The sequence below is a fragment of the Condylostylus longicornis genome, unplaced genomic scaffold (assembly GCF_029603195.1).
Source record: "Condylostylus longicornis isolate FDR11 unplaced genomic scaffold, ASM2960319v2 ptg000044l, whole genome shotgun sequence".
Classification (NCBI taxonomy): Eukaryota; Metazoa; Arthropoda; class Insecta; order Diptera; family Dolichopodidae; genus Condylostylus; species Condylostylus longicornis.
Window position 1 is genome coordinate 10,862,478 of NW_026578013.1, and position 27,196 is coordinate 10,889,673.

A 27,196-nucleotide genomic window follows, 5' to 3' on the forward strand; every position below is an offset into this window, starting at 1 on the left:
AAATATAAGTATTATTTCTTTTTATATAACTTAATTGATGTTTTATAATAATATAGTGAATTACGTAATATGTTATTAATAATATTATTTCTTTTTCATAAAAGTGCTTCACGAAATTATTAGAAGAAGAGTTGAACCAAGAAGCTTTTGAGAGCTTGGAATATCAAGGAGTCTTAAATTTAATTAAAAACAAGGAATAAGAGCAATATTTTGGGATAAGTTCGTTAAAAAATATAAAAATATGCAGGTGAAAACAAATATTTTGTTAATTGAGTTAAATTTCTTCATCAGTAATTAATTTAAAATGTATATTATGTTTCAGTATTCAACGCCATCAGCAGGAAGTATTTCGGAAAATACTTACGCAACTGAAATCGTGGAAAGCGACAGCGTTACAATATCACATAAAATACTTGTGTTATTGCAAGACAAATCAACATCATCTTTGCCAATTTTGTATTTATCAAGCTCAGCGCTTTGCGAAAAGTTTTTAAAACACAAACGTTATTAAGCAAAACTCTCACTTAAATAGGTAATTCATATTTATAAGGATTATTGTTTAAGAAGAAAAAAATGTAAAACTTAGTATATGAAAAATATTAAACAACCAAATAATTTGATTATGTGAAATGTTTATTTTGTATATCAATAAAAATTTAATAATGAACCAAAGGCTATTGTTAGTTTCACTTCTTTTAGTTATAACACATTTCAGAATAGTCCATTTTATTTAAGTAATGGAGTTATATTACATTGTTTCCATAGTGATAAATAATTGTAAAAGTAGTAAAAATTAAATTCTGTATTTGCAAAAATCCCCAATTGAAACAGACCTAATAGGTTGCTAAAAGAGCCACCTTAGATTGTTATTATGATTTAAATAATTCTTAATACAATTAAATTTTAATGCTGCATTTGCAATAATCTCTAACAGCAGTATACATAATATATAGACACAGAGCCAAATTACATCGCTATCAATAAAATAAATAACTATAAGAACTGTAAAATTTTAATTATATATTTGCAAAATCACTGACTGTAACACTAATAATACATATCTGACAGAGTCAAGTTGCATAGTCTTGAGTGAAATAAATAAGTGCGAAAAGAATAAAATTTTATGCTGTATCGACAATAATATATGGCTCTCAGTAACGAAAACGGCTTGTATTTTTTAGCAGCATCAGATAAAAAAATATCAACTAATGTTAATAATTCAGTGCAATAAAACATGACAGAAAATGCTATTTTTTCGCACTATCCCGATTTCTACCAGTTTTTATAACTAGGAGCATGCAAAACTTTAGCAAATGTAGTAATATTTTTTTTTGAGTGTATGGGTGGAAACTTAAGGTTGAAATTTGGTTTTGAATTAGAAAATGGTTTAAAAAATATTGAATATAAAATATTAATTTTATGAAGAAAAAGAAAAACATCCCATGCGTCAAGAAAGAACCATGCGTCAGTGACTGACTATTGTCCGCACAAGCTCTCTGCATGACGTTCTAAATGTTCTCATCATTATATCTGATAGGAATATTCCCGTAACTCTATAGTTTTGACCCAGTCTTTAACATTACGCCTACACCTGTCCAGAGATTAATTGGTTATAGTGGCATATTCTCTTATTTTACAGCAAGCCAAAAATGGGTGCTGCTAAAAAAGTTTTTAAACTTTTAGAAATTTAAGAAACTAAAGAATTCTCTTGTTTAGATTCGATAGAATTTTCTATAACAGCTACTATAAAGAATGAGAAAAAGCAAATTCCATGAATTTTTTGTTTTTTAGAACTCTTAGAAGCAAAGTTCAGACTACGTAGTTTTGGATTCCAATTTACTTAGTTCACAATTTACTTTTTCATTTCAAATACTTTAATTTCATATTGAAAATATTTTAATTTTTAATCAAATTTATTTTAAATTTTGAAAATTGTCAATTTTGAAATTTTCAAGAAATTTGTTTTAAAATTTTGTTCTACTGTCAAATTGCAACTACATTCATTTAATTAATGTTTGAAGAAATATTCGAACGAAATTAATTTAAACTAAAATTTTTTTTTATTTTCAGGTACCAACATTGCTAAGCGCATTAACTTCAACTTAACTAAAAACAAAAATAACAAAAATCGTCAACAAATTTGAATTCGAACGTTGAAATTAAAATATTAAATTGACCTGATGACTATGGCAGAAGGAACTGACCCAATTGGGCATCATGCACTAAATTCACATCATCAACATCACAATAATTTAAATTTACATCCACATTTACATGAAGCAGTGGCAAATCATTATTTTAGCCAACAACAACAACATTTTCTTCAGCAACAACAACAAAATCAAACAAATAACAATCATCCGTATGTTGCAAATAACAATATTCCATGGAAGCAACGTAAACGTAAAAGATTATCTGCTGTCTTAGATAAGTTACATAATAATAATAATAATAGTAATATTAATAATAATAATAGTAATATTAATAATAATAATGATAGTACTAACAATAATAATATCAAAAGTGAGGCTAAAATACAACGTTGCACATCACCTTCACAATACTCAACGAAAAATGCCAGTAGTGGTGGTGAAGAAGAATCAACAGATGAATTATCTAATCCAGATGATCATAGTCCACGTATACATAACAGTATTAGTCCAGGTATTCAAATGACAGATGATAGTGGTGTCGGCAGTGTTGGTGTTGGTGGTATCGGCAGCGATGGCAATCATCCATTAAATGTTGATATTAAGACTGAACCACTAGCTAGTCCATATGATAGATATTTTCCAATACCATCACCATTTTTTCATTATTACTTGCATACAAAATATTTTAATGACGTATTTTGTCGTAAGGGTGATAATTTATTTCCTCCGCCACCTATTCAACCTCCATTAAGACCAACAGATAATTTTTTGACGGAAAATCAAAATATATCGCAAAAAGCAAAAAAATCCGAGTTACCATCACCTCAAGATAAACAATCAAATGAAAATACAATTGGATCTCATATACAAAATCAAAATCAGATAACAGAACAACAACAATCTCACCTGCAATCACAAAATTTACAAATACAATCAGAATCGCAATCACATACAATTAAAAAAGAATATTTATCAAATAATGAAAGTGTAACCGCCGATCAATGTCAAATTAGTAGTAATAATGATGAACTAGATAATTTACAACCGGTTGATATGCGAAAAACTCCTTCACCGAAGAAACCTGTTTTAAAATTATCAACGCCCACAAGTGAATCAGAACAACAACTTCAACAGCAACAACAACTACAATTAGCACAACAATCAAGAGATGGGGCATTAATGGCTCCACCACAAGATCAACCATTGGATTTGTCAATTAAAAAATTTACTTCATTAAGTAGAAGATCAACACCAATTCAAAATACACAACAATATACAAATTCTCCAAATAATTTTCATTCACCAATTAATAATAATCAAAGGCAGTTATCACCTTTACAATTACATCAACAAATTATGAATTCTTCGTCAAATAATCATACTCAACATCAGTCACCAATACCATCGCCATTATTAGCGCCGCCACATCGTTCAAATGTGCAACATTCACCATCATCTGTATTACAAGCAGCTACTCCACCAAATTTAGATCCACGTATGATAAAATGTGAAATACCAAACATGATAGCTGGTCATCATGGTACTGTTGGCGTGCCAGTTATTAAAGGTGATGTTGCATCACCTACAACTAAAGAATCTGTTGCATGGCGTTATAATTTAGATGTATCTCCAGTGGTTGAAGAAATGCCACCGGGTTCTGATGTTGCATATGTTTGTCCTGTATGTGGCCAAATGTTTTCATTGCATGATCGTTTAGCTAAACATATGGCATCACGGCATAAAAGTCGAAACTCATCATCTGATATTGCAAAAGCATACGCCTGTGAAGTTTGTAATCGTTCATTTGCAAGATCTGATATGCTAACACGACATATGCGTCTTCATACCGGTGTTAAACCATATACATGTAAAGTTTGTGGTCAAGTATTTTCACGTTCTGATCATTTGTCAACACATCAACGTACACATACTGGTGAAAAACCATACAAATGTCCACAATGTCCATATGCTGCTTGCCGTCGTGATATGATTACACGTCACATGAGAACTCATACACGTTATGAAGCTCAACGAAATGGTGCTAATAATAATGTTTTATCTGGAAATAATAATGATAATAAATCATCAGTATTGACCGATGTTAAAATGAATATCCCACTTTTAGTTAAAACAGAAAATTTAGAACATAAATCAATACAACAACCATTATTAATTGGTATGCAAATGCCATTAATTGTTAAAACGGAGAGTGCGTAAGAGAATATTTAATTTGTTTTTTTTTTTTATTGAGTAGATCTGGTAACAATTATTAACTAAAACAGTTTTCTTTTGAATACGAACCCCAGAAAAAGCAAAATTTTTGTTTTATAAAAGAAAAACAATGTTAATTTTTACAAAATTTTTTTAGACTCCCATGGAGATCATAAATTTTTTTCCTCTTATTTGTTTAATTTAATTTTCTAATTTATTTGAAATAAAATTGGTTTTAAATTATTTTTTAAAATACAATTAAATGTTACTATATTTAAAAATTAAAAAAAAATGCGCTAAATTTTCTGAATTTTGATTTTTGTTAAAGTTGCATGGAATTCTAGATAAAATGAAAATTATTTAAAAAAAATAATATAATTAAAAAAAAAGTTCAATCTCTATACAAAGACTGAGATATAAATTATTTAAATAATTCTTAATAATTAGGGAGGTAACAAACATATTTATAATTTAAGGCTATTTCAGTTTAGTTTTAAGGAACAAATTTAGGCTCAATTTAATTGTTTAAGAATTAATTAAAGAAACCAACAAAAACTTCTTATTTATAGTGCTTATTGTTATGAACTTTTTCATATTTCATTTTTTTTTATTTATTTTGTAAATTTATACATTATTTAACAAAATTGACAAGATAGCGTAAATATTAAAGTATAATTTCTTAAAAATTACCAATTTGTATGGGGCCGGGTCACATAATTCTAACCATGCTAAACTTTTTAAAAATAAAATGGAAAACTAATTGAAATTAAAAGATTAAAAGAGATGCACAAAAAAGTTATAATAAGAGTATAAAGGAGCAAAAGGCTTAGTATGTAACAAATTTGTTTATTTTTTCCTAGTGTATTTCCAATATTGACAATAATTTTTAGACTCGCAACGAGAAAAATATTTAAAAAAAAATGTTGTTAATAAATTATACCGATTTTATGTTATACATTTTAACATTCTACAGCAGAGGACGGTAACCTTTTGCGGATGGCGGAAAATTTTCAAAATAAAATTTTTTATACGGGCCACACATTCAAATGTAGCATACACAATTGAAATTCATATTTATCTCACTCGATTTTTGCATTTCAAAACGTACTAATTTTTCTCATACTCATTCGAGATTCTTTGAATCTCCCACTTTTCATTAAATTCTTGGTTTTCGCTATTAGTTTTTTCCTTTCTTTCGTATTTTATTAATTTTTTCAATAAATTAAAAATTGCATGTATTTTTTATTACCTATTGTAGTGAAACGCCATACACGGCTCCAAATTTCAACAATATGTTCAACAGCCTGAATGCAGCAACAAATTAGCGAAATGAAAGAATCTTACAGTTTTTGATAGAGAGTGGGGATCAAGCTTCCGCACAATAAAAGTTTCTCACTGTGCTTCTGTTAAAGCGTATTTTTCTTGCCAACTATATTTCTTCACTTTCACGCTCTATAATTTAATTGATTTTTTTGTAAAAGTATGTTGCTCGTTTAGCTGTTCGTACAAAAAGTTCCAAAGCCCTACACTAAAATGGAGCACTCACTCATGCTTAACATTCAAGTATAATAAATTGATTCTCTTTATGTCGGCTTGTTTGCAATTAGTACTAAAAAATATTGTCAGAATATAGTCCCTAAAACTTAAACAAAACTCCATTGTAATTTTTTTAAGAAATTATACTAAAAATTTGCCATATTTTTGGTCAATTAACTATAAACATGGGGAGGAGAATATTATTTTCATGCTTTATAATTAAGTTTCGTCGTTAATTTCCTAATACATTTTAAAAAAAATTTTTATTAAAATCTAAGATTTCGTATTTTTTATTTAAAACAAAAAAATAAAAAAATAAAAGAAAAAAAAACAAACAAAGCTCAACCAAATTTATTTAAAAAATATTCTACGTTCCTTTTTTTCTATATCCAAATTTTATTATTTAATAATAATATCGTAAAACTATTTTATACTCACTGAGAAAAATACTTAATGAAAAAAACGTTAAATATTAATTTATAATTAATAATTAATTGATTTAATGTGGAACAAAATTATATGTACAAGTTAATATTTAAATTTAAAAAAACAAAACGAAAAACAAAAAATACTTGTAAAATTTGTAAGTCCTGTTTTTTTTTTCTTGTAATTTATTATTAAACATACTAGAAAATATACATAAACATGCATCATGTATAAATATATAGATTTCATATTAAAGGTTGTGAATCATTAGAATTTAGGCCACAAATTCTTAAAGATTTGTAAAAATTCAATTTGTCTATTGAAAAAAAAAACAAATGACTATTTTGTCAATTTCTTCAAAAATTTTTTTCTTTTTGATTAGACAACAGTAAAAATTATACACTAGTTACAGTTTATCGCCACATATTATAATTTTCATCAATACTATACAGAAATTATATCAGAAATTCAATGTGTCCCCATACACAAAATAGATTGATAAATTTGAAGCTCCACTTGCTAATCGGATTACGAGCATTACAGCAAAACAGATCGGATTATAAATAAATTAATTTTTTCTTTCAATTCCCAAAAATTTGAATTAATGATAAATAGCTTTAGTAGTTTAAATACGTTAAAGTAAAATCAATAAGACAAAAATTTCACAATTCTACTCATGCTTATTTGCACTCATATTGCATAAATTGGGGCGTATTAGCTAAAACTTAGCGAAAAATACACGAAAGTTGAAAATTTCTCGGTTTTCCTTTTGAATTTCTGAAATTAATTTTGAGATTTTGTTGACACTAGCACAATATTTTCTTATTGCCCCTACAATTTTTCTCGTTCTTTATTATTAAATTCTTAATTTCAAATTTATGTACAATATTTTGAGTTTAATTAAAAGTATGACAGTTAGATAATTAAAAACAAAAAAAAAAGAAAATAAAATTAATAGTAAAAAATGCAAGAAAAAAGAAAATTAATTTAAAAAAAAAAAATTTATTCCAGTAGATATTTTCTTTTTTGTATAATTTTTAGTTTTTTAATTTATAAAAAAAAAAAAGAATTTTTTTTTTTGTTAATTTTAATTTTAAAATTGAGTTCAATTTAAGAAGACAAGAAGAAAAACAAGAAAATTATGAAATTTGTTTATTTTAAGTTAAAATTATCAATTATTTTTAATTTAAGTTAATTTTATATTTAAATATTCTTAAAAAAAAAATAGCAAAGAAAGCAAAAAATTCTTTAAAAAAAAAATTATTTATTTGTTTTTTAGTTTATTTTTTTTTCTACATTATTGTGTGAATTTTTTTCTTTTTTTTAACTATTATTTAATTTTTATTTTTGTAATTTATGAAGAAAAATTTTTAAATTTTATTTTTAATTTTTTTTGTTTTCAATTTTCCCGATTTAAGTTATTAAATTTTTGTTTGGCATTTTTTTTTTATGATTGATCATTGTAAAACTGTAAAAGAAATTAAAATGAAAAAAAAAAATGAAATTAAAATTTGTGAAGTTTTTTTTTTCTAATTTTATTTTTAAATTAAATATTTTATTAAAACATTTATTTCAGTTTTATTATTTATTTTCTATTCTACCATTTTTTATTTTAGTTCCATTTTAAATTTTTATAAGAAAAATTTATTTTATAAAGTATTTGGTCAAAAACTGGAATGTAGGGGGTCAGTTTTATTCGCTATATGGAAATACTGGGGAAATTTGCTGTCACAGTGGCAGAGTTACGCCTCACAAGAAGCTCTTGTACATCAGGGAAGGTAATGCTCCCGGGCCACAATAGATTCTTATATGTGGTCGTGACGAGCTGTTATCCCGGTCCTACAAATCTACAAAATCTACAAATTTTCGCTTGCTAGTTGCTGTACTAATTATTACTAAATAGTCAATTATTATTAACAATAGTCAGAAATTTTTCATTCTCAGTTCCCGATTTAGCCATATTGTAATTAGTTTCATTAACCAACGATATAAGTATGTACATAACTCAGGATTGTAAATTAATCTTTAAATTTATTTCATATTATGTTTTATTATAGAATTTATAGAAATTTCTTGATACTCCAAATCAAAAAATTTTTAAATATAAGAATAATTCGGCTTTAATTTAGAAATAAATGTGACAACCAATAAGATAAAATTTCCAAATTAAATTTAAGATTGTCTCTCCTTACATATACGATACGATTCCAAGATTCAATAGCAAAAATTCGTTTTTTATTAGAGTTGAAAGACTTGTTTATGAAACTTTAATTCATTAATATGCATGAGGGTTATGAATTTTAAAATTTTGGATGAAGTTCAAGGATATATGCAATTTATGTATGTGTGTATTGCTACATACATAATATTATAATAAAATTTAAAAGTTTCAATAAAAAATTTAGAAATCAAATTCTTCGTTATTATTAGAAAATAAAGAAATTTTATGTGTACAAGTAGACATACACAATTTACCCGCATATAAGTTGCGTTAACTTGGCATTGTTTTCAATTTTTCTAAATAAGTTTAAAACCAGTCGAGATTTTAAAATTTCACAGTTTATTGCAAAAAAAAAATTATATTTTTTTTCTGCTTCAATATTTTCTATTTAAATTTGGCAAAAAATAATTTTCAATTTAAAATGTAAGAATATTTTTGTTTGAATAAAATTTAAATTTTTTTTGTTTTCGGGTCCTTGGTATAAACAGCTTTTAAATATGTTACAGAAATAATAATAAACCCTGCTTTCGGGAATGTCATTTGCGTAAATATCCAAGTTCGATATTATTAGTTGAAGTCGTTGTTGCAAATGTCATACTTTCGGGTTTGCAACTTAAATAAAATTAATTATCAAAAACAGCAGATAGCACAGATATTGGTTTTTGGTGCATAACGCATTCTGATATTATTTAGATTTTATGTTTAGTTCACATTTAGATTTAGAAACTCAGCTATTTTTCGAACAAGTTGCAAGATTCCTTCATCTGAAACATCTTAGAGCGAGCGATAAGTAGTGGTGTTTGTAAGCTAGGAAAAATTAAAATAGAATAGCACATATGTTACTTCCACTTTTTGATTAATCTCATCTTTCATTCGTTAATCTCTTTTCTCATATGATTGAAACTGATGTGATTTATGAAATTGTCAATATGTCACTTGCCAATTTTTGCATTACATGAAATGATAATCCCGAAAGCAGGGAAATTCCAATAGGTTATTAACAAGAGAACTTGCCTAATTTTAAAGGTTCTAGTTTATTGATTGTGATCAATATACAATCGAAATTCGTTAAATTTCTTGTAAATATCAAGTTAATGCTCAAAAATTCAACTGATTTTAAAATCTTATAAATAAAATACAATATTTTTTTAGAGTTATCCATATTTAAAACATCACTTTGAAAATTTCTCGCAGGATATGTGATTTTAAAGCAACAGAATTACCACATGAAATTCTAAATTGATTTAGCAAGAATATGTAAACAATGGAACACCATTTTTCGAAACCCATACAAAAAAAGTTGCGTTTTCTAAGACCGTGCTGCTTGTACTCGATTAAATGAAACCGATTAATCAATTTTATATAACATTCCTCTGCAATCATAATAAAAAAAATTAAAATCAAATCATTTCACATAAAATTTTAAAATATGTTTTACATAATCTTGGCAATCTTCAATCAAAAATTTTTATAAATTAAAGTTCTTTATCAAAAAAATTTTACCTACACACAATATTATGCAATCTATATTCATAATATGCACAGTTTTTTAATAAAAATTTCTGCCTATGCATAATATTTCAATTAACAAACATTTACATGATCATTTAAAATGCACACACACATGAAAATGGAATAACAGCCATGGTGTTGTACCAAATATTAAAGATTCATTCTCGCCAAAGTCGATTTTTATTCATCACTTTTTGGACACAACACACAAAAAACAAATTAATAATTGTCTTTAAAATTAAAAGAGAGCTTTCTTCATTTACACTTTTACAAGAATTCAGTTTCTAACAAATTACACCTTAAAAAAAATGTAAAATAACAAAAAGAAAATTTTGTATGAATAAAATGTTCAAGTGTAGAAGCCAACATGTCTTACTATTAAAAGTAATCACATTTTAACAATATAAATATTGTCAAGAGGGTGAAGAATAGCTTGCAATATATCAAAAGTTAAACAAAAAAAAAAAATTGTAATATTTTATGGTGGAACAGCAAGGAAATCTGTTTCTCCCCTCTTGTTTTTCCTCACAATTTTCAATAATAAATTTAAGAAAATTGCGGATGAGAAAAAAAAATTAATATTAATGAAAAATAAAACAACACTTCTATGATGCTCACAAAAAAACAATAATATAAAAAAAAAAGAAACGTGAAATTGCAAAATTCATATTTTTAACGAGATCAACAATACTAAATTTAATGCTCATACATGCAATAAAATGCACATACATAAAAAGGGAAAAACAGAAGTCAGCACAAAAAAAGAGCACCTATCATTTCATCCGAAAAGATTTATAAAAGAAGAAGAATTGAAACATGTACTGTGCACCTGCTGCTCTAATTAACTTCTTGATTTTGCCTTGGCATTTTACGTGCATGTTATTGTAACTTGTCTTCACCATAAAATTTATAATTTAAATTATAGCCTTGTGTCCAACCAGAAAACAATTGCATTCTGAAATTGAAATTCAAAAAACAAAAAAAAAAACACGAAACGAAAATAAAAAATTTTCTTTCCTTGATTTGAAAAAGGCATTTTCTTTCTTTTTTCATTTCATTGTGACCATATTTGGAATAACTGTAACTATACTTTAAACTAACTGTAAAAATTTCATAAATAAATTTTATAGTTGACCATATAGGATAATAAAACTAAATAATTCCATTAAGAACGGAAATTGGAAATTGCAAAGAAAATGAAAAAAAAAAACCGAAATCAAGTGACAAAATATTTTCTCCTTAGACACAATCATTTCTCTGCACTAATAATAAATAAATTGAAAGCAAGCACAAAGGCACAAGGATTTTCTCATTATTTTCATAATTTTTTCAGTGAAAATATTTTCGGTATATGTATGTATGTGCAAAGACAGCACGTCTATCACTGGATGTACCATAGGTACCTTAAAGACTAACAAATAAAGCTCATATGATTGAATAAGAGGAAGTCGAAAAAATAACAGACACGAAAGAGCTCTTTTTCACGATTGGGTTTTAAGGAAATAATTCTTTACGTCGTAACTTTACGGATAGAACTAAAAAGCCAGATATGGTCTTACCGACATTATTGTCATACCGACAACAACAATGTGCTTTTTCTGAAAATTCAATAAATCTATTCTTATGGGTTTAACGAAGTAATTAATTATGGATATTTCATTTGTATACTCATTTCAAATTATAAGAAATTTATTAACAAGTTCTTTGTCAAACTCTGCCAATTATTTCCATAGATATGGTTGGAGGAATAAAGAAATTCAATCATTGCAGATTCAAACATTTTGCAAAATTATAAAATTTTTCTGCAGTGAGGACATGACATACCTTAAAAATTAATCAACATGTCTGTTCCATACAATAAGCTTTGATATGAATTTTCATACAAATCGGTTTAGTCGGGATATAGAAATTGATAGACAGGAAGGTTGACATAATACCTTTAAAAATAGTTTACTCCCGTTAAATATTAAATTAATTGAGAAAAACCACTCCAATTACTTAGCAAAAATGCATATAATTTCGAAAATTTCTTTAAGTTCTTAAAATATAAAGTAATGGAAATCTTTCTAAATGAAGCCAGAAATTAAATTGTTAAATAAAAATGTTAACCTAGTTCTATACATTAAGTTCTATACACTTAAGTGTATATTATTCAAATTTCTTCCTAAAATGAATAGAAATCTTTAAGAGGGATATCTATAAGATAAACCTGAAATTTCTTATTCTGACTTACTTACCCGTAGTTATCGCTGACTATCGTAAAGTTTATAACAATGGCGACATGAACAATGATTTAATTGAAATTTGTCGACCAATTGTTTTATTTTAAAATATTGTACACACAATTTCTCAGATAGATGAACGATAGCGTACAATTGTTAATTTAGAACCTGGATAATTATACAAATCCAACTTTAACACTAATAACTGCTATTCTGTTTAACAATTTTAATTAAGGGTGAAATTAATATCTTTGGAATTATGACGCTCCAGTTAATTAAATTTGATTTATGTAGAGATGTTTGAGAAATTCCAACAATATAAATTTAATGTTGGAACTTCTTATCCTCTTAATTATATAACACTCCAAACTTAAACATGAAACTATAATTGCAGTAATAAGGTAAATTTTTACTAAGCTACTTGTTAATGTTATACCATACAGAGTATACCAACTAACAGTTTTTTAAAATCTCCCAAGAATTATTCTCTAACATTCTGATGTCCTTGCAATCTTCTATTGATTTTTTTTTTGTTATTCATAAATGATACTAAAACAATAATAAAAGGACAATTTTTATTATGGTTGTTAAATTTAATTTTCGTGAAATTTTTTATTTCACTACAGACGCGTTTATGTTACCGACTCGTTTGAATGCAGTAAAAGGATAAAAGTAATTTGAGTTTATATGCATTATAAAAAAGTTTAAGGGAAAGTGTTGTAGGAAGGATAAATTTAATAAATCTATATATATAACAGTTTTTGGTATAATAAATTGTAGGAGAAACGGTAAATAAAATCTTTCACTACTATCGCTTAAATTGTTTTGAGATACCAACTTGCATAACGAAGATTATTAAAAGTACCTAAATTCTACATTCATAATTTTCGTTTATTAACAAAATTTGCAATACTCCAACTTTCAAAAAATAGATATTGAATTTAGTGATAAAAAGTAACTAAAACTGTAACATTAGAAACTTTGTCTTATTTCCTTAAAAACGTGGAATAACTGTGAACTTTAATCAAAAATAAGATCAAATTATTGAAGCTCAACAATAAAACATTACAAGCTTAAAAAATTTTTATTTAAAATGTAGATTAAAATATTTTTAAGAAATAAAAATTTTTTTGTTTCAAGAGAAACAAAAAAATAAAAGTAAAAAATTTCAGATTCAGATATACGAGTATACACGAGCCATACAGAAATTCATATTCTGCGGGTATTAACATGCAATATTGCAAAGAAAAAAATATTTTCTATATACCTAAGCAAAATTTTCAAATAGAAGAATAAATTTTCAAATAGAAGGAATACTTACCCATCAGAATGTAAACAATCCCTCATCATAAACCATAAAACCATAAGGACTGTACTAATATAAAGGAATACTTTGACATATAATACAAAAATTGGACAGATGTCTGATAAATTTCATAAGTCAGCTCAATGTATCAAATTTGTAGATAATAAAATAAACAATCCTATGCAATAAAACTGCAAAATTTTCATCGTAGTTCCTCAAATTAAATATGAGGAACTGCGATGAATCTTACACACATATTTGTTTATGTGTATAAACAACTAAAGTTTACCTTTAATTTCCTTGAAACTTGTTAGGATTATCTTAAGAAAGAGAGCATGTATAGCGAGAAGGAGGTAGAAAAAACAACACAACTTCTTATTTTCGTTTTTCAGCAGTTTTTCCAATATAAAATTCATCCAGATTTTAAAGCATACATGTAAAACTTCATGTCATCTATGACTACCAAAATACCAATGAAATTAAATAACCAACATAATAATCGAGAAAACAAAATTCAAAACAAATTTTAAAATTCTTGATATCTAGTTTATTGATACTTAAAAATCAGAAAGTGATGCTTATGCTCCTTCTGTGCGTTGTAATATTAGAAAATTTTCGTGCTCGCGTATTTGGATTTTTGGCGTTTTGAATTTTTGTTTTAAAGTAGTTGTGTTTTAGAACCAGCAGATATAAAAAAAATTTTTGTTTTTTTATTTTTACATATAATCACAAATTATATTTACTTTTTCATTTTTAGTCACTTATTTTTCCTAGTCCATAAACAAAACATACTTAAAAAATTATAAAATCAGTAAATATTTTTAGTTGTCTCTGTATATTTGAGGGTTTTGTGCACAGAAAATTAAATTGTGGCAAAAATTTTTATAAGATTCCCGAGAATGGTAATAAGCTTAGTATACAAGGGTTTTTCGCCGAGCACATTACGTGTGTAGCTTTTGTTTTATTTTTTACACGGAAGTCGAATTGTTTATGAGGGGATTTCAAAGATGGCGTAACGATACAGCGGCTTAACAACTTTGTACTCTCACAAAACTATCCAGAAGTGAACGAGGAGATAAACCATAAAATCCATGATAAAATTAAAAATATTAATTTATAAATCCGAAATTTAATAATTAAATTCAAATTTCTGAGTATACATTGTAAATGAAATGATAAATTCAGTACATTTTCCACTTTAAGAAAAAGAGTTAAAATTCACTACCATTGAACATAAAAATAAAGATGATAAAAGAAAATATGATGAAACTTTAACTATATAGTTCATATAAATGAAACGATCATACAAAATATTAATAACCCCAGACATTAAGAAGGAAATCTGATTTGTTTGTCATTTTTATGTTGAAAATTTATCAAAGACATCTGATCTGCTTTTCGCATACCAATTCTAATAAGAATGTGTAAAATGACTGTTAAACTAATATTGAATTATTTTTCCTGATTTTTTATTCCGATCTAGTTTTATAGCTTGTTTTAGAATTAGAATTAAAAGTGAAGATTTTACCATATTTTTGATATAAATTCCTCTTAGTTTGGTTAGCGATTTTCAGTGTTTGTGAAATAAAATTTAAGTGAAATTATGAAATATTTTATAAATTTCAAATTATTTTTTGATATTATGGCAACACCATTTTTCAGTATTAAATGCTAGGCGTATTTAGAAATATTTTTTGTTTAGATAATTGGCAGAATCACATTCACTTTTAAAAAGGCACAACTTAATTTCATTACGTGACTTCAATCAAAGCATATGTTTTGTTAGACCAAAAATAAATTTAAAACTTTTATAATTTTTAATTACGAAATCGCCGTTTACAAATTTTCTCTTAAAGTATTTAAAACAATATGGCAAAAGTCAATGTAAGAAGAATTCCAATGCGAACTTCTAGTAGAAATTTAATTTAATAGTTTTAAATCTAACGTGTGTACAAGTTCGCCTAACCATTATTCTTTAAGAATAAAAAACACAACTACATAAGTACATACATTTGTATACGCAGCATAAATTCGAAAAAGTGAAGAGGCTAGAATATTTTGACACATTTTATCTTCGTTCTCAGCAAAAAACTTTGATTTTCAATCAACAAAAAAAGTTTTTCTTTTTTTCTCAATTAATTCTTAAATTTAATAAATCTGACAGTTTCTTTTTATACCCGTACGAACGTATGTTCGAAGGGTATACTAAATTTGCCTTACCGTTTGTAACGCTAAGAAATAACGGACTTTGATATATCAAAGTGTATGTTTTTGATCAGCGTCGAATTCTGAATTGATTTAGCTTTGCCTGCCCGTCTTTCCGTCCGTCCGTCCCAACGATAACTTAAAAACTAATTGAGCTAACTTCACCAAATTTTCACAAATGATTTATTGTAGTAAGTGACAGAACCATATTTAAATTGGACATGATCGGGATACCGGTTCGGGTAGCTGCCTTCAAAATTTATTTGGCTATATCTCAAACTCTGCAAAAGCTATGGTATTGAAATTTCACACAAGTGAATATATTAATAGGGCCGATGTGCTTGACAAAAGTCGTTAAAAATTCCTGGCTCCTTCTGGTACCTGCCATACAACTTCAAAAGTTATTTGGCTATATCTCAGAAACTATAAAAGCTACGGTATTGAAAATGAAACACACAAGCGATTGTACTTGATAAAATGCGTTAAAATTTCTTGGCTCTTTCTGATAGCTGCCATACAACTTCAATAGTAGTTTGGCACACACAGTATTTTAAAAAACACAGTGCTGAAATTTTGCATAAATTAATATTGTAATACGGCAACTTAAAGTCATAGTCTGTCCCATAGTCAGTTATGGCATATTTATTCGCACATAGGATAACAAATTCGTACGGATATCACGGAGTTGACAAGGTCAACTCTATTTTTTCTCGTTTCCTTTACTTTTAAGAAATTTAAGAAATTTTCAAAATACTAGAAAGATCAACACTTGAAAGATTTTATTTTTCAAATAATTTAAGAAACAAGTCGTCCTTCAAGTAAACGAAACGAAAACATAAAATTTTAAAACAGATAAATAAAAAGGAAATGGCAGATGTCTAAAAAATGTTAAAACTAATCCATTGAATCCAAACTTTTACGTTGCTGGCGGATGATGCAAATTTGATTTAATAAATAGGCAATGTTAATTTTGTTGAATTTAGAGAAAAGGAAAGTACAAGATAATCTCTCTTCATTTCCATGTTTTGATTATTTTTTAAGAGAGGAAACAATCATATAACATAGATATAGGAATACATCGGAAGTTTTGATAAAGTAAATCTTCTCATAGTGCTGGATAAATTGAAAAATTCATATCTTTATCTTATTACACTTAATTTACAATTAGTGTTCCTATATACTTGTAATTATAAGAAAGGAATAACTGTGTTCGTACATTTACGAAATCGAAACTGTATGGAACGATATTAAGAGAAAGGAATTTTATTTGCTCTGTTCTAAGCAATTCCAAATAATTTAACATTTAGAAATTTTAAACTTTTTGAATTTTAAGAAAATATCGTAATTGCAATTATCTTGGATAGTGTTACGCAAAATATGTGTTAATGAAAGATTAAAATTAACTTGAGTTTTGTTTAAGGAGCAAGTCAACAGAAAACAAATTGCGTTTTTTCTAGCTTTTGCGGCATTAATACTAGAAGAACCCTCTATTTCATATAAATTAGACTGTATATAAAATGCGAAAAATCATCGAATATTTTCAATCGTACAAAAAATATTAAATATAGAAACATAAGACCAAATACCTATGGTTTCCTATATATATAAATATAGAATAAATAACAAAACCAAAAGTATCCTTGTTAACATCATAACTATTTTAAGTTCATAAAAAATTCACGAGACAGGAAATAGCAATGTTCATCCACCCTCTGTTGTTTTCATTTTACTACATTTTTTTTTCTTTTTTGTTGCAACAGAAAAAAAAAAATTGGCAAAGTTGTTCAATACCTAGTGGAATATGAAGATTTCTTTATAATCCTTTGAATTTCTGTTAAAGAATCCTCAATTAGCTGTATAAATATGTCTAGTGAGTAAATTTTAGTTTCGGCAAAAATCCAACAGAGAACTAACATAAAAATTTACAAAATCTTAAAATATTTTTTCTTTTTATTTCTACTGTTTTAGGTCTTTTATGAAAGACCTCGGTTCACCAAAACATTATTATTTTAAATCATCAGAGTCCACTTATTTTTTTTAATAAAAAAAAATAAAAAAAATATTGCTATTTATGTACATATGTACATATTTGTGAACACAGAGAAAAACACAGTCTCAAATCAAACAAATAACTTAAAATAACCAATATAAAATTAAAATATGGAACCGATAATCGGCTGAATCTTGTTAAACCTACAATTGGGAAAAAATAATTACCAATTTTTTCAAAAAAAAAAATTGTTATATCTTCGATACCGCATTATGGGTGATAATATATTCTATAGAAGCATAGAAGATGACTTCCCAACCATTAAAAGCATAGCAGATGACCTTTAGTTGACCTACACAACTTCAAAATAACATCATTGATTCATTGTTGATTGGTTCAAATATATAAGCTTTTCAAAATTTTAATTTTTTTCTTTAAAAACTCTTATTGTCCTTCAAGAGCATCATTGTCAAAAGTTATTATACACGTTTCTAATCTCATCATAGGCTATGGCGTTGTATAATATGAAGGTAGAAGTGTACTATCTGGAACTTCTTATTCGCCACAAATCATATTTGTATCTGTAACAATTTTTTTATATAACTGATATTAGTTTCATATATTCAAGTAAATTTCTCTTACATTTTTTCTCAGTATAAACAATTTAAAGTTAAAAGAACATTTTTATCTATACTTTACGAATAGACTGCATAAATTGCACACAAACAAATGTAAATTGTTAAAATATTTTTTTATTAGGATGCTCGTTCTTTAAAGAAAATAACTGTGGGTACACCACAGATACATAATAAGAATAAGTGTGCTGCATTCAAAACACTAAAAGTGAGAGAGGAAATAAAATTTTTGTAGGCACTGCTGACCATATCTAAAGAAGAACTTTCCTTTTACTTGTTTTCATTCATTTTGAAATGTCGAATTTTTCAATACCAAATGCAAATACCTTTTAGACAGATATGGTGAAAATATAAGAACTTTAAAATTAGTGCAAAAAATTTTGCAATATGAGGAAAGATGAAATCGCAGTAAATTTTTCCCTTATGTCAAAAAATCTGAACTCTCTATACCAAATGTCCAAAAATAAAATTTCCGGTTATATTTAAAATAACTCAAGATTTTTTTTTCAAATTTTAGAACAATTATTGCTTCAAGACAAACCAAGTTAGTTCCACATAACGTCGTAATTCTGACATTTTCATTTGCAAATGACATTCGTAATGCAATTTCACTGTTTTTCAGAACTTCAAGTTAAGGTTTCTTGAATCTTCCCTTGTTTTTTTCTTAATTTTTTATTCAAAAATTATTTGTTCCATTGTAAAACTTGAACTACATACCAATTTTAATATTTGTATTCCACTTTAAAGTTTTCCACTTTTCGCCACTTTCGGCAGTATCTACAGGTAAGCAGCCAAATTACATAATTTTATTAAGTTTTCTGTAAAACATTTTTAATTTTAAAACAAACCTTAAAAGTTTATATTAAATTTTAAGAACTATTTCCTTTGTGACTTTATTATAAACTCTATCTAAAGTTAATATACTGTCAACTAACTTGCACTTTATGTGTATATGGCCCGAAAGTCATCGCAATAATAAACAAAACAGAATATTAAAGTACCCAAAGAAACTATAAAAACTGCTCAATGTACATGTGATATACCGAGCTGTATAAACCATATACTATGTGTTCTTCAATATAGATAAATTATCTGTTAAGGGTGGTAAACTTGCTAACTACGTACGTGTACATGCACCTACATATACATAATGTCTAAGACTTCGAAACGAAAAGAAGAGAAGCTACAATGAAACTTAAAAGTTTCACAATAAAAAATTATTTTGCTTTTTCCTTTTCATGTTTCTCTCTCTCTATTTTCAATGAATTGAGAACTGAAGGATATCATGGGATTTTATTTTTCCATAGTGAACATTAAAGCAACTTCATGACTTATTAAAGTAACCGTCCTGTTAGCATTTATTTTCTTTTTCGTTTTCTCTTTTTATTATTTTTTACTCATTCTTTAGCAATCATAGGAGTTCAGTGGGTTACTTTAGTATCCATCAATTTTTGAGGATGAGATTTTTATGTTTCGCTTTGCTTTTTATTATTGTCTGCTCACTGTTGCTTTTTATTTTCCTTGTATTCTTTTATAATTATATTATTGTATTTCCTCACACATATTTGAATGTCTCCGTGTACATGTCTACGTACAAGGATATTATGCAATAATAATGTTATATAGATACCCAAATTTGATACTGATATAACAGTAAAGGATTGTAAAATGCAAAAAAGTAAAAAAAAAAGAGAAAATATCAAATTAAAAAAGGGAAAACAAACAAATTCTGAATATTTGTTCACATATTATACACAAGTACAATAATGAAGTTGATGGTGCATTGCAGGTTGCGGCTAATGTTTTGACCCTATTTTTGACGTCTATACGATTCGTAGGTTGATGTATGTGTATATTTTAACATTTATAACTTTACTGTTAACTAACGTGTGCATATTTTTGTGAGATTTTTTGCATGCGAATTAAAGAAAGAGTCATAATAATTTTTGTATACTTGGAATATTCAAGCATATTCTTATTTCGGTAGGTATCACAATAAGCGATTTGCATTTAAGTCGGTATTTGTGATATTATGAATGTTGATAAATCATTAATTCTGCCTTGCACTTTGTGAAGGTTATATTAACTTTGGAATGGAGTTCATAACCAATTGAAAGAGTCATCTCCGGTATTGACATTTATATATATTCTTGCTCAGCGTAGAATTCTACACTTGCTTCGAATGTCCGTCCATCCGTCAAACTTTCACAAGTTTTTTCTTTTGTGCCAGCGACGGCTGCAATGGTAATTGGACCGTTTCGAACAAAGGGTTCGGGTAGTTGCCATAAAACTCAAAGAGATTTTTTAAATATTTCAAAAATTAAAAGGGAAATTAATATCAAATTTTGCAAAGATGTGTTCAATTACACTTCACATATATTCTGAAAATTTTAATTGAACGGTTGCACTGGTCCGGGTAGCTGCCATACAACTCCGAAAGTTAATTTTAAATATTTGAAAAAATAATAAAGGTAGATTCATATAACTAGGCAAACGTGTGTGTAATTTCAGGTAAGATATAGTCCTGAAGTTTTGGTGAAATGGCTTGACAGGTTCGGGCAGATAAAGAAAATTTTAAACCAGGAAAATATTAAAGCTAGAATCATGAAACTCAGCAGCCGTGTGTCCACTTATAGGTCAAACATACCTGTGAAGTTTCTATTGAGTGATTTGACAGAGCAAATATAATTCTAAATATTTCAAAAACAAATTTTTAAACTCAGATTGTCAAAGTGCAGGGTATTATATTCAGTCAGTTTATGACGATTGAAATGTTAGTTTTCCGTTAGTGGTCAGTTTATTGACGATTGTTATTAAAAGCCTTGCTTTTGTAACTTGCCTTGCCAAAATACCCGTAACTTATTGGCAAGTAATATTAAATATACTCAAATAAATTTTTGATTTTACCTTAATCTTCTATAAATCAACTTATCTTTAGTCCTACATTTAGGCAGGTTTCCTTACAATTTATAACGAGCATATATAATTTTAAGGTATACGAAAGATTATTTGAAAATAGAACTTTTATGGAAAAGGCTTTTTTGATTCTTTTTAAACGATATGAGATGAACCTGTACGTGAATTGCAGATAAAATTTGCCATTCTCTTTTTCTTATTCATCGCATTGTATTCAAAATTCTTTGTATTCAAAAATTGCTTTTATTTTATATTTTAAGACATCAAATAATTAAATATTAACTCTTTTAGAAGGAAGTTCCCATGTTCGCAAACGTCACTGTAACAACAATTTTATTAAACACGCAATTTTGGAAAATATTAATCAATTCGTCGAACTAACAAATTCTCATACTATTGGAAAAATATTTAACATAAAGTCATAACACTTTTTTGTAGTAGGACTTTATATTAAATATTATATACGTTATAATGGTGAAAAAAAAATTATGTTAATTTCTCCTTGCATAAGTAAATTTTCTATTCCACGATTGCAATTTCATACTTTGAGTTTTCTTTTTTTTTTATTATTGGCAAAATGCAGTGATATTTTTGGTTATTATTAGGGAATACAACCGTGGTCCATAAAAAATTTAAGCAAGCTCAATTTTTCTGAATGCTTTATGAAAATTTTAAGTAGCGTATATTATTCATCAAGAAGATACGCAGTATTTTGCGTATATGAAATATGACATCCTATTTCTATGGTCCCTATATAATACATGCATGCTTTACTTAGTCTCAAATACATTCTATACAATATATGAAGAATTATTTGAGCCTCAGCTTATTTCCTTGTTAATATGCATGTGCATGCGCATGTATGTAAATTTTTGTTACAATTCCCGTTTTTCGCGTTTGTTTTCTTTGTTTGTAATAAAATTTTTAATTTTATTTATCTATGTATGTCTAACATTTTTATTATGGTTGCCTCTTCAGAATTTGAACATTTTGAACATTCTTAAGGTTGTTTTGTAATTTTTTTTTTTTGTTCTTATATTTTACGCCAAATAATTGCCTTTAGCTATTAGATTCCTATCAATATGCTTATGTGGTATTTCTATGTCGATATAATTGTGACTAAAGTTCTATTATGTTTGCAATCAAACAAGTACTCTAAAGTATAGACAAATTTAATTGCGAAGCTAATATATTTTAATTTATTTAGATCAAAATATTTTCTTTACAGTCTCAATCAGAATTTTACATGTTATGTGTAGGTTCCTTTGTGAATAATAACAAAAAAAATTCAAATACAAGTCGCAGGTATGTGAATGTTATATTCGTATGTATACGCGAGTGCACAATATACAAATGTGTTCTAAGTGGCAAATAACAAATACATCCATATACATATGTATATATTATACGAATTTCATTGCATTGTGGAATAAAAATTCACAGTAGAGTTCATAATGAAAACATGATGTTTTGTTTTACATAAAAATATTTGTGACACGGATTACATATTGGGTTCTGTTACCAGTGCACTTTATTTAAGTCTAAATATTTTGAAAAATTCAAAATGAAAAAAATATAATTAATTTTAAAAACTACTTGCATCGTTATTTAAAAAGTCTCGAAAATGAGGGTTAAGAAGTGTTTGAGACTGTAAACACTCGTCGACGTCGTTTCGGGAAGCTTTTTTCGTTTCACATTAAGCGATCTTGGCAGGTCAAATTCTTGAACCTTGCCGCCATATTATGAGTATTGTTCATAAGTTTCGTATCCTTGGAGTAACATACAGAATAACAAAAAATTTTGTTTTTCAGCTTATCTTTAGGTTCATGGATCCCTTAGTACTCCAGTAACTGTCTTATAAAATATAACCCTTGAAATTCGAGAACATTATAATGTACAATATAATATAACAAGTTATGCAGCCCTATAACCAAAATACTGAGAAGTTTTAACTCCAAATTGTAATACTTCATTCCAAATATTAATTAAAAATCTTTTCTGAATTGGTTACCCAACAAATCATATCGATCTCGGTTCTTATCAATCCTGTTTTAGACTTTTTTCTCAATCCTTCCCATCAAAAAAGGACATCTTTACATAGTAGCTGATAATCGTTGTGTAAAGCTACGTTCCTTTATTGGTTTTTTCACTTTGTATAAAATATTTTTAAGTAAAAATTGTTCAAGAAACTTTCTATTTCTTCTCAACTTCTCGAAAGTTTGGTTGACTATTATTTTTCGGAAAAATTTTCAAACACCCAAAATTTAGATCAACTTAATATTTTGCTTTTAACATGAAGGCTCCTGTATATGAATAGTTGTTTATCCCAATTTGAGTAACGACCTATGTATTCGAATAAATTTATTACCTTATTCAAATAAATTTTATTATCAAAGTACGTTCTATTGAGACCGTCCTGTATCATAATCTAGACAATTTTCTATATCGCATAGTAAAATTTTAATATATTCATAAAAATAAACGAAAATAAAATGCATAATGAAAAACAAACAATTAAAACAAGAAAATTTTATACCGCAGGCATTTTATATTAAAATTATATGAAACGCGGTAGCCAAATTGATTAGCATAATCGTTAACGCATCTGATATATCAATGAATTTTTAAACCATACACTGCTATACTACCCTATACATATACCTATATACGAGTACGTACGTAAGGTATATCATGCATAATTTTAATTGTATGCTAAATACTAGATATACGTACACATATTCGATAATATATATAACATTAAAAAATATCCTGAATAAATTAATAGACCCATACATAAGTTGATAATAAATCCAACTTAGATTTTTGTGTTATAGATGTAAATGATATCCTCATCTTAATAGCTCTGCGCTGCGGTATTTAAAAATAACTTCAAAGTAACCTATTGCATATACGCATGCATTTATTTAAAAATATGATAATATGGAAAAAATTAAATATTTTGATTAAATTAATTAGAACAATTCGATGCAGCAGACGGTCGATGGATGTTATCGCACAAATTCACAATATAAAATGAAATCAATTTTTATATAATCTTCTAAAAAAAGACTCCTGTATCTAAATATATGCATCAATGTACAATTATAAAAAAGTACATACAAACATATATGTCTTATATGAAGTAAAAGTTCCCAAATCAATGTCTGCAAAACGTTTTATAGGGTGTTTTTTTTTTTAATTTAACAAAATTTTCCACTATGTTAATTGTCATAAATTGCGCTCACTTTGTGTCATTTATTTGTATTCTGTAAATTATGCGTAAACTCCTTCTCGATGAGCCTTACCTAATTAACCCTTAAAATACTTAAAATTCCGCATATCTAGTCGGAACTGACCATAAAAGATTCTGAAGATTTCACTATATCCAAAGGTATCTGGGACCAATTTCTATATTATGTTTGCCTGAATGAAAAATACTAAGCGGAACGTATTTTTTTAATGAAGCATTATGGAAAAATATTTATACACCGGACCACATAGTTACAACCAGACATTATAATTTTGAAGCAAGATGAACTCGCGTGCCACTTGATCGCCGAGTTAAATACTTGTTGTATTAAAATCTGGCAGCATTTTGTTTTTGAGAAGTGGATCAATAAAATGACTTCCAACGTTCTTCGACTTGATATTTTACGATTATTTTCTGTTGCGCGATTTATGCTAGTAACACTTGAAATTTTAGAGACAAACTTTGTCTTATTCGTCACAAACGATCACGGTTTTGTCGGGAAAGTTTCCCAAAGGTAGTTCACAATTCACTTCGTCAACATAAAAAGCGGTAGCTATATGTATACTCAAGGTCACTTTCAAATGACATCTTTTGAAAATAAAAAAAAAAATTTAATTAAATTTTAATTTTTTGTGCTAATTTCTATTATTTTAAAATTTTACAAGTTTTAAAAAAGCATCCTATTATATGCACACACAAATGAACAAATACAATATACAATTTTAGTTATTGGTATGACGGTGGTCTTCTTGCAAGGTAAACTTGGAGTAGAATGCTGTAAATAACAACACTTTAAGTTTTCTATTATGTTTTTTTTATATGTATATAAAATAACCCTCTAACATAAATTTGCTGGAGGCATGAAATTTAAATATTTTAAAAAAATAAATTTATTAGAAGAAAAATAAATTACATATAAAGAATTTCTTAGATAAATTTAGGAGAGATCCTACGAACCTTATTTTATATACCTACATATCACATACCTTAAGAAAAAATAAATCGAATTGGCTTTTATAGATCCGGAAATTTAATTTTTATAGACTCAATTATTAAATTAAACATGACTAAAATTAGTCTGCCCTGATTAAACCAAATTAAATTAATTTAATTATTATGGGTTCTTCAGACATATTGTAATAAACAAATACCTTCGCACATATATGTGTATGAAAGTAAACTATAGAAAATAAAATTTTATTGTAATATGAAGGACAACTCTCCAATATTTTTAATTTTTTATGCTATTAATTGTAATTATACTTTTTTTTATGGTGTCTAATAATTTAAAATGTTTGAAAATCAAATCAAACAAATCGACGGTTCTGCATACTCTTCAAATACATCGATTTTCAGGAGCCTTGCTATGTAATTCGATTTTCGTATTTATAGAAATGGAAGTATAGCAAAAAAGTAGCTATAGCAAAAAGCGAACGAAGTTCGCTTCACGAAAGTCGAATTACATAGTAAGACTCCAGGAGAACAAAAAAACGTTTCGTCCTTTTCTCCCTTTTGGGTTCCACTCCAATATCTGCCTTGCAGTTGTTTCAGGTGGTCGTCGCAATGTGTTGGCTATCAATCACCAATTTTTTTCTTTTATTACCCTTGCCGTAGGCTCTTGGTGTGTTAAAACCAAGGGGTCTGTGTAAGTTATTCATCTGGACTAGAATGCTCGCAGGTGATTCTTAGGCTTCTATTTATGAATATCTGTATCTTGTTTGTATATTCCCTTTTCGCTGGCCATAAAACAAGACTGATTTCATTTATGTGTTGAAAATTCTTAGTTTTGTATTTCTGGGTAAGTGTGAAGATTTCCAGATGGCATTGTTGTATGTATAAATACCATTTTATAAAATAATATGAAAAGTATTGTTTTCAAATATAATAAAGTTGGGTCAAACCAATGGTTTGTATTGGAGCACTTTTCCCTTCAACAAGTGAAAATACTGCTTTTAAATACAGTATATGTATACCTACCACACTATTAAAGATATTTTCATTCATTTCTATGATTCATTTATATTTTCATTCACGAAACTATTTCTAGAATTGCATATATTTAGGTTTAACGATTTATGCAGTCTTTGCAATAAAGCAAAAATTAATTTAATGAGGGGTAAACATAATGCTCGATTTTAAGGGTTAATTGCGCGAGTTAAGAAAAATAATTTAATTTTTTAATATCATGGAATTTTCCGTTAGCTTTCTGCGTTTACAGAAATTTGAAAAAGATTGCGTTTTCGGAAATATAAGGAGACAAAAATTCGACTTTTAGCTCAAGCTAAAACCTGAGAGAGGGTAGAGATGGAAAAAATTTTCTTCTAACGAAATAAACTACATATTTATAAATATCTAAAAGCTGATAAATTTTCAGACCCCTGTAACGTACGCTGTAGAAGAAAAACGCGTTAAAAAATTTGTAAAAAACTGGTTTTAGATAAGGTTAAATTTTAATGGCCATTTTGTTTTTTTAAAATTCAGAAATGGTATGTCGCGATAGAATAAGCCAGTACTATTTTTTTGGTTTTGCAAAATTTGAAAAATGCTTATGGTTTCATTACAATAAATTGTTAAAAAATGCCGTTCATTGGGTTTTAGGGGGGTATAACTTGT

The 27,196-nt window shown here is 27.1% G+C and overlaps 1 protein-coding gene across 1 annotated transcript in view; it reads left to right on the forward strand.

Moving 5' to 3' along the window:
• The window catches only part of LOC129610172 (zinc finger protein 777), a 61,831-nt gene extending 57,106 nt beyond the window's left edge, over positions 1-4,725 (forward strand). The window contains exon 2 of the mRNA XM_055522589.1: positions 2,071-4,725. Coding sequence (XP_055378564.1) covers positions 2,181-4,370 — 2,190 coding nt within the window. The 5' untranslated portion in view covers positions 2,071-2,180 and the 3' untranslated portion in view covers positions 4,371-4,725. The remainder of the gene's footprint in view (positions 1-2,070) is intronic.
• Positions 4,726-27,196: the final 22,471 nt, after the last annotated feature.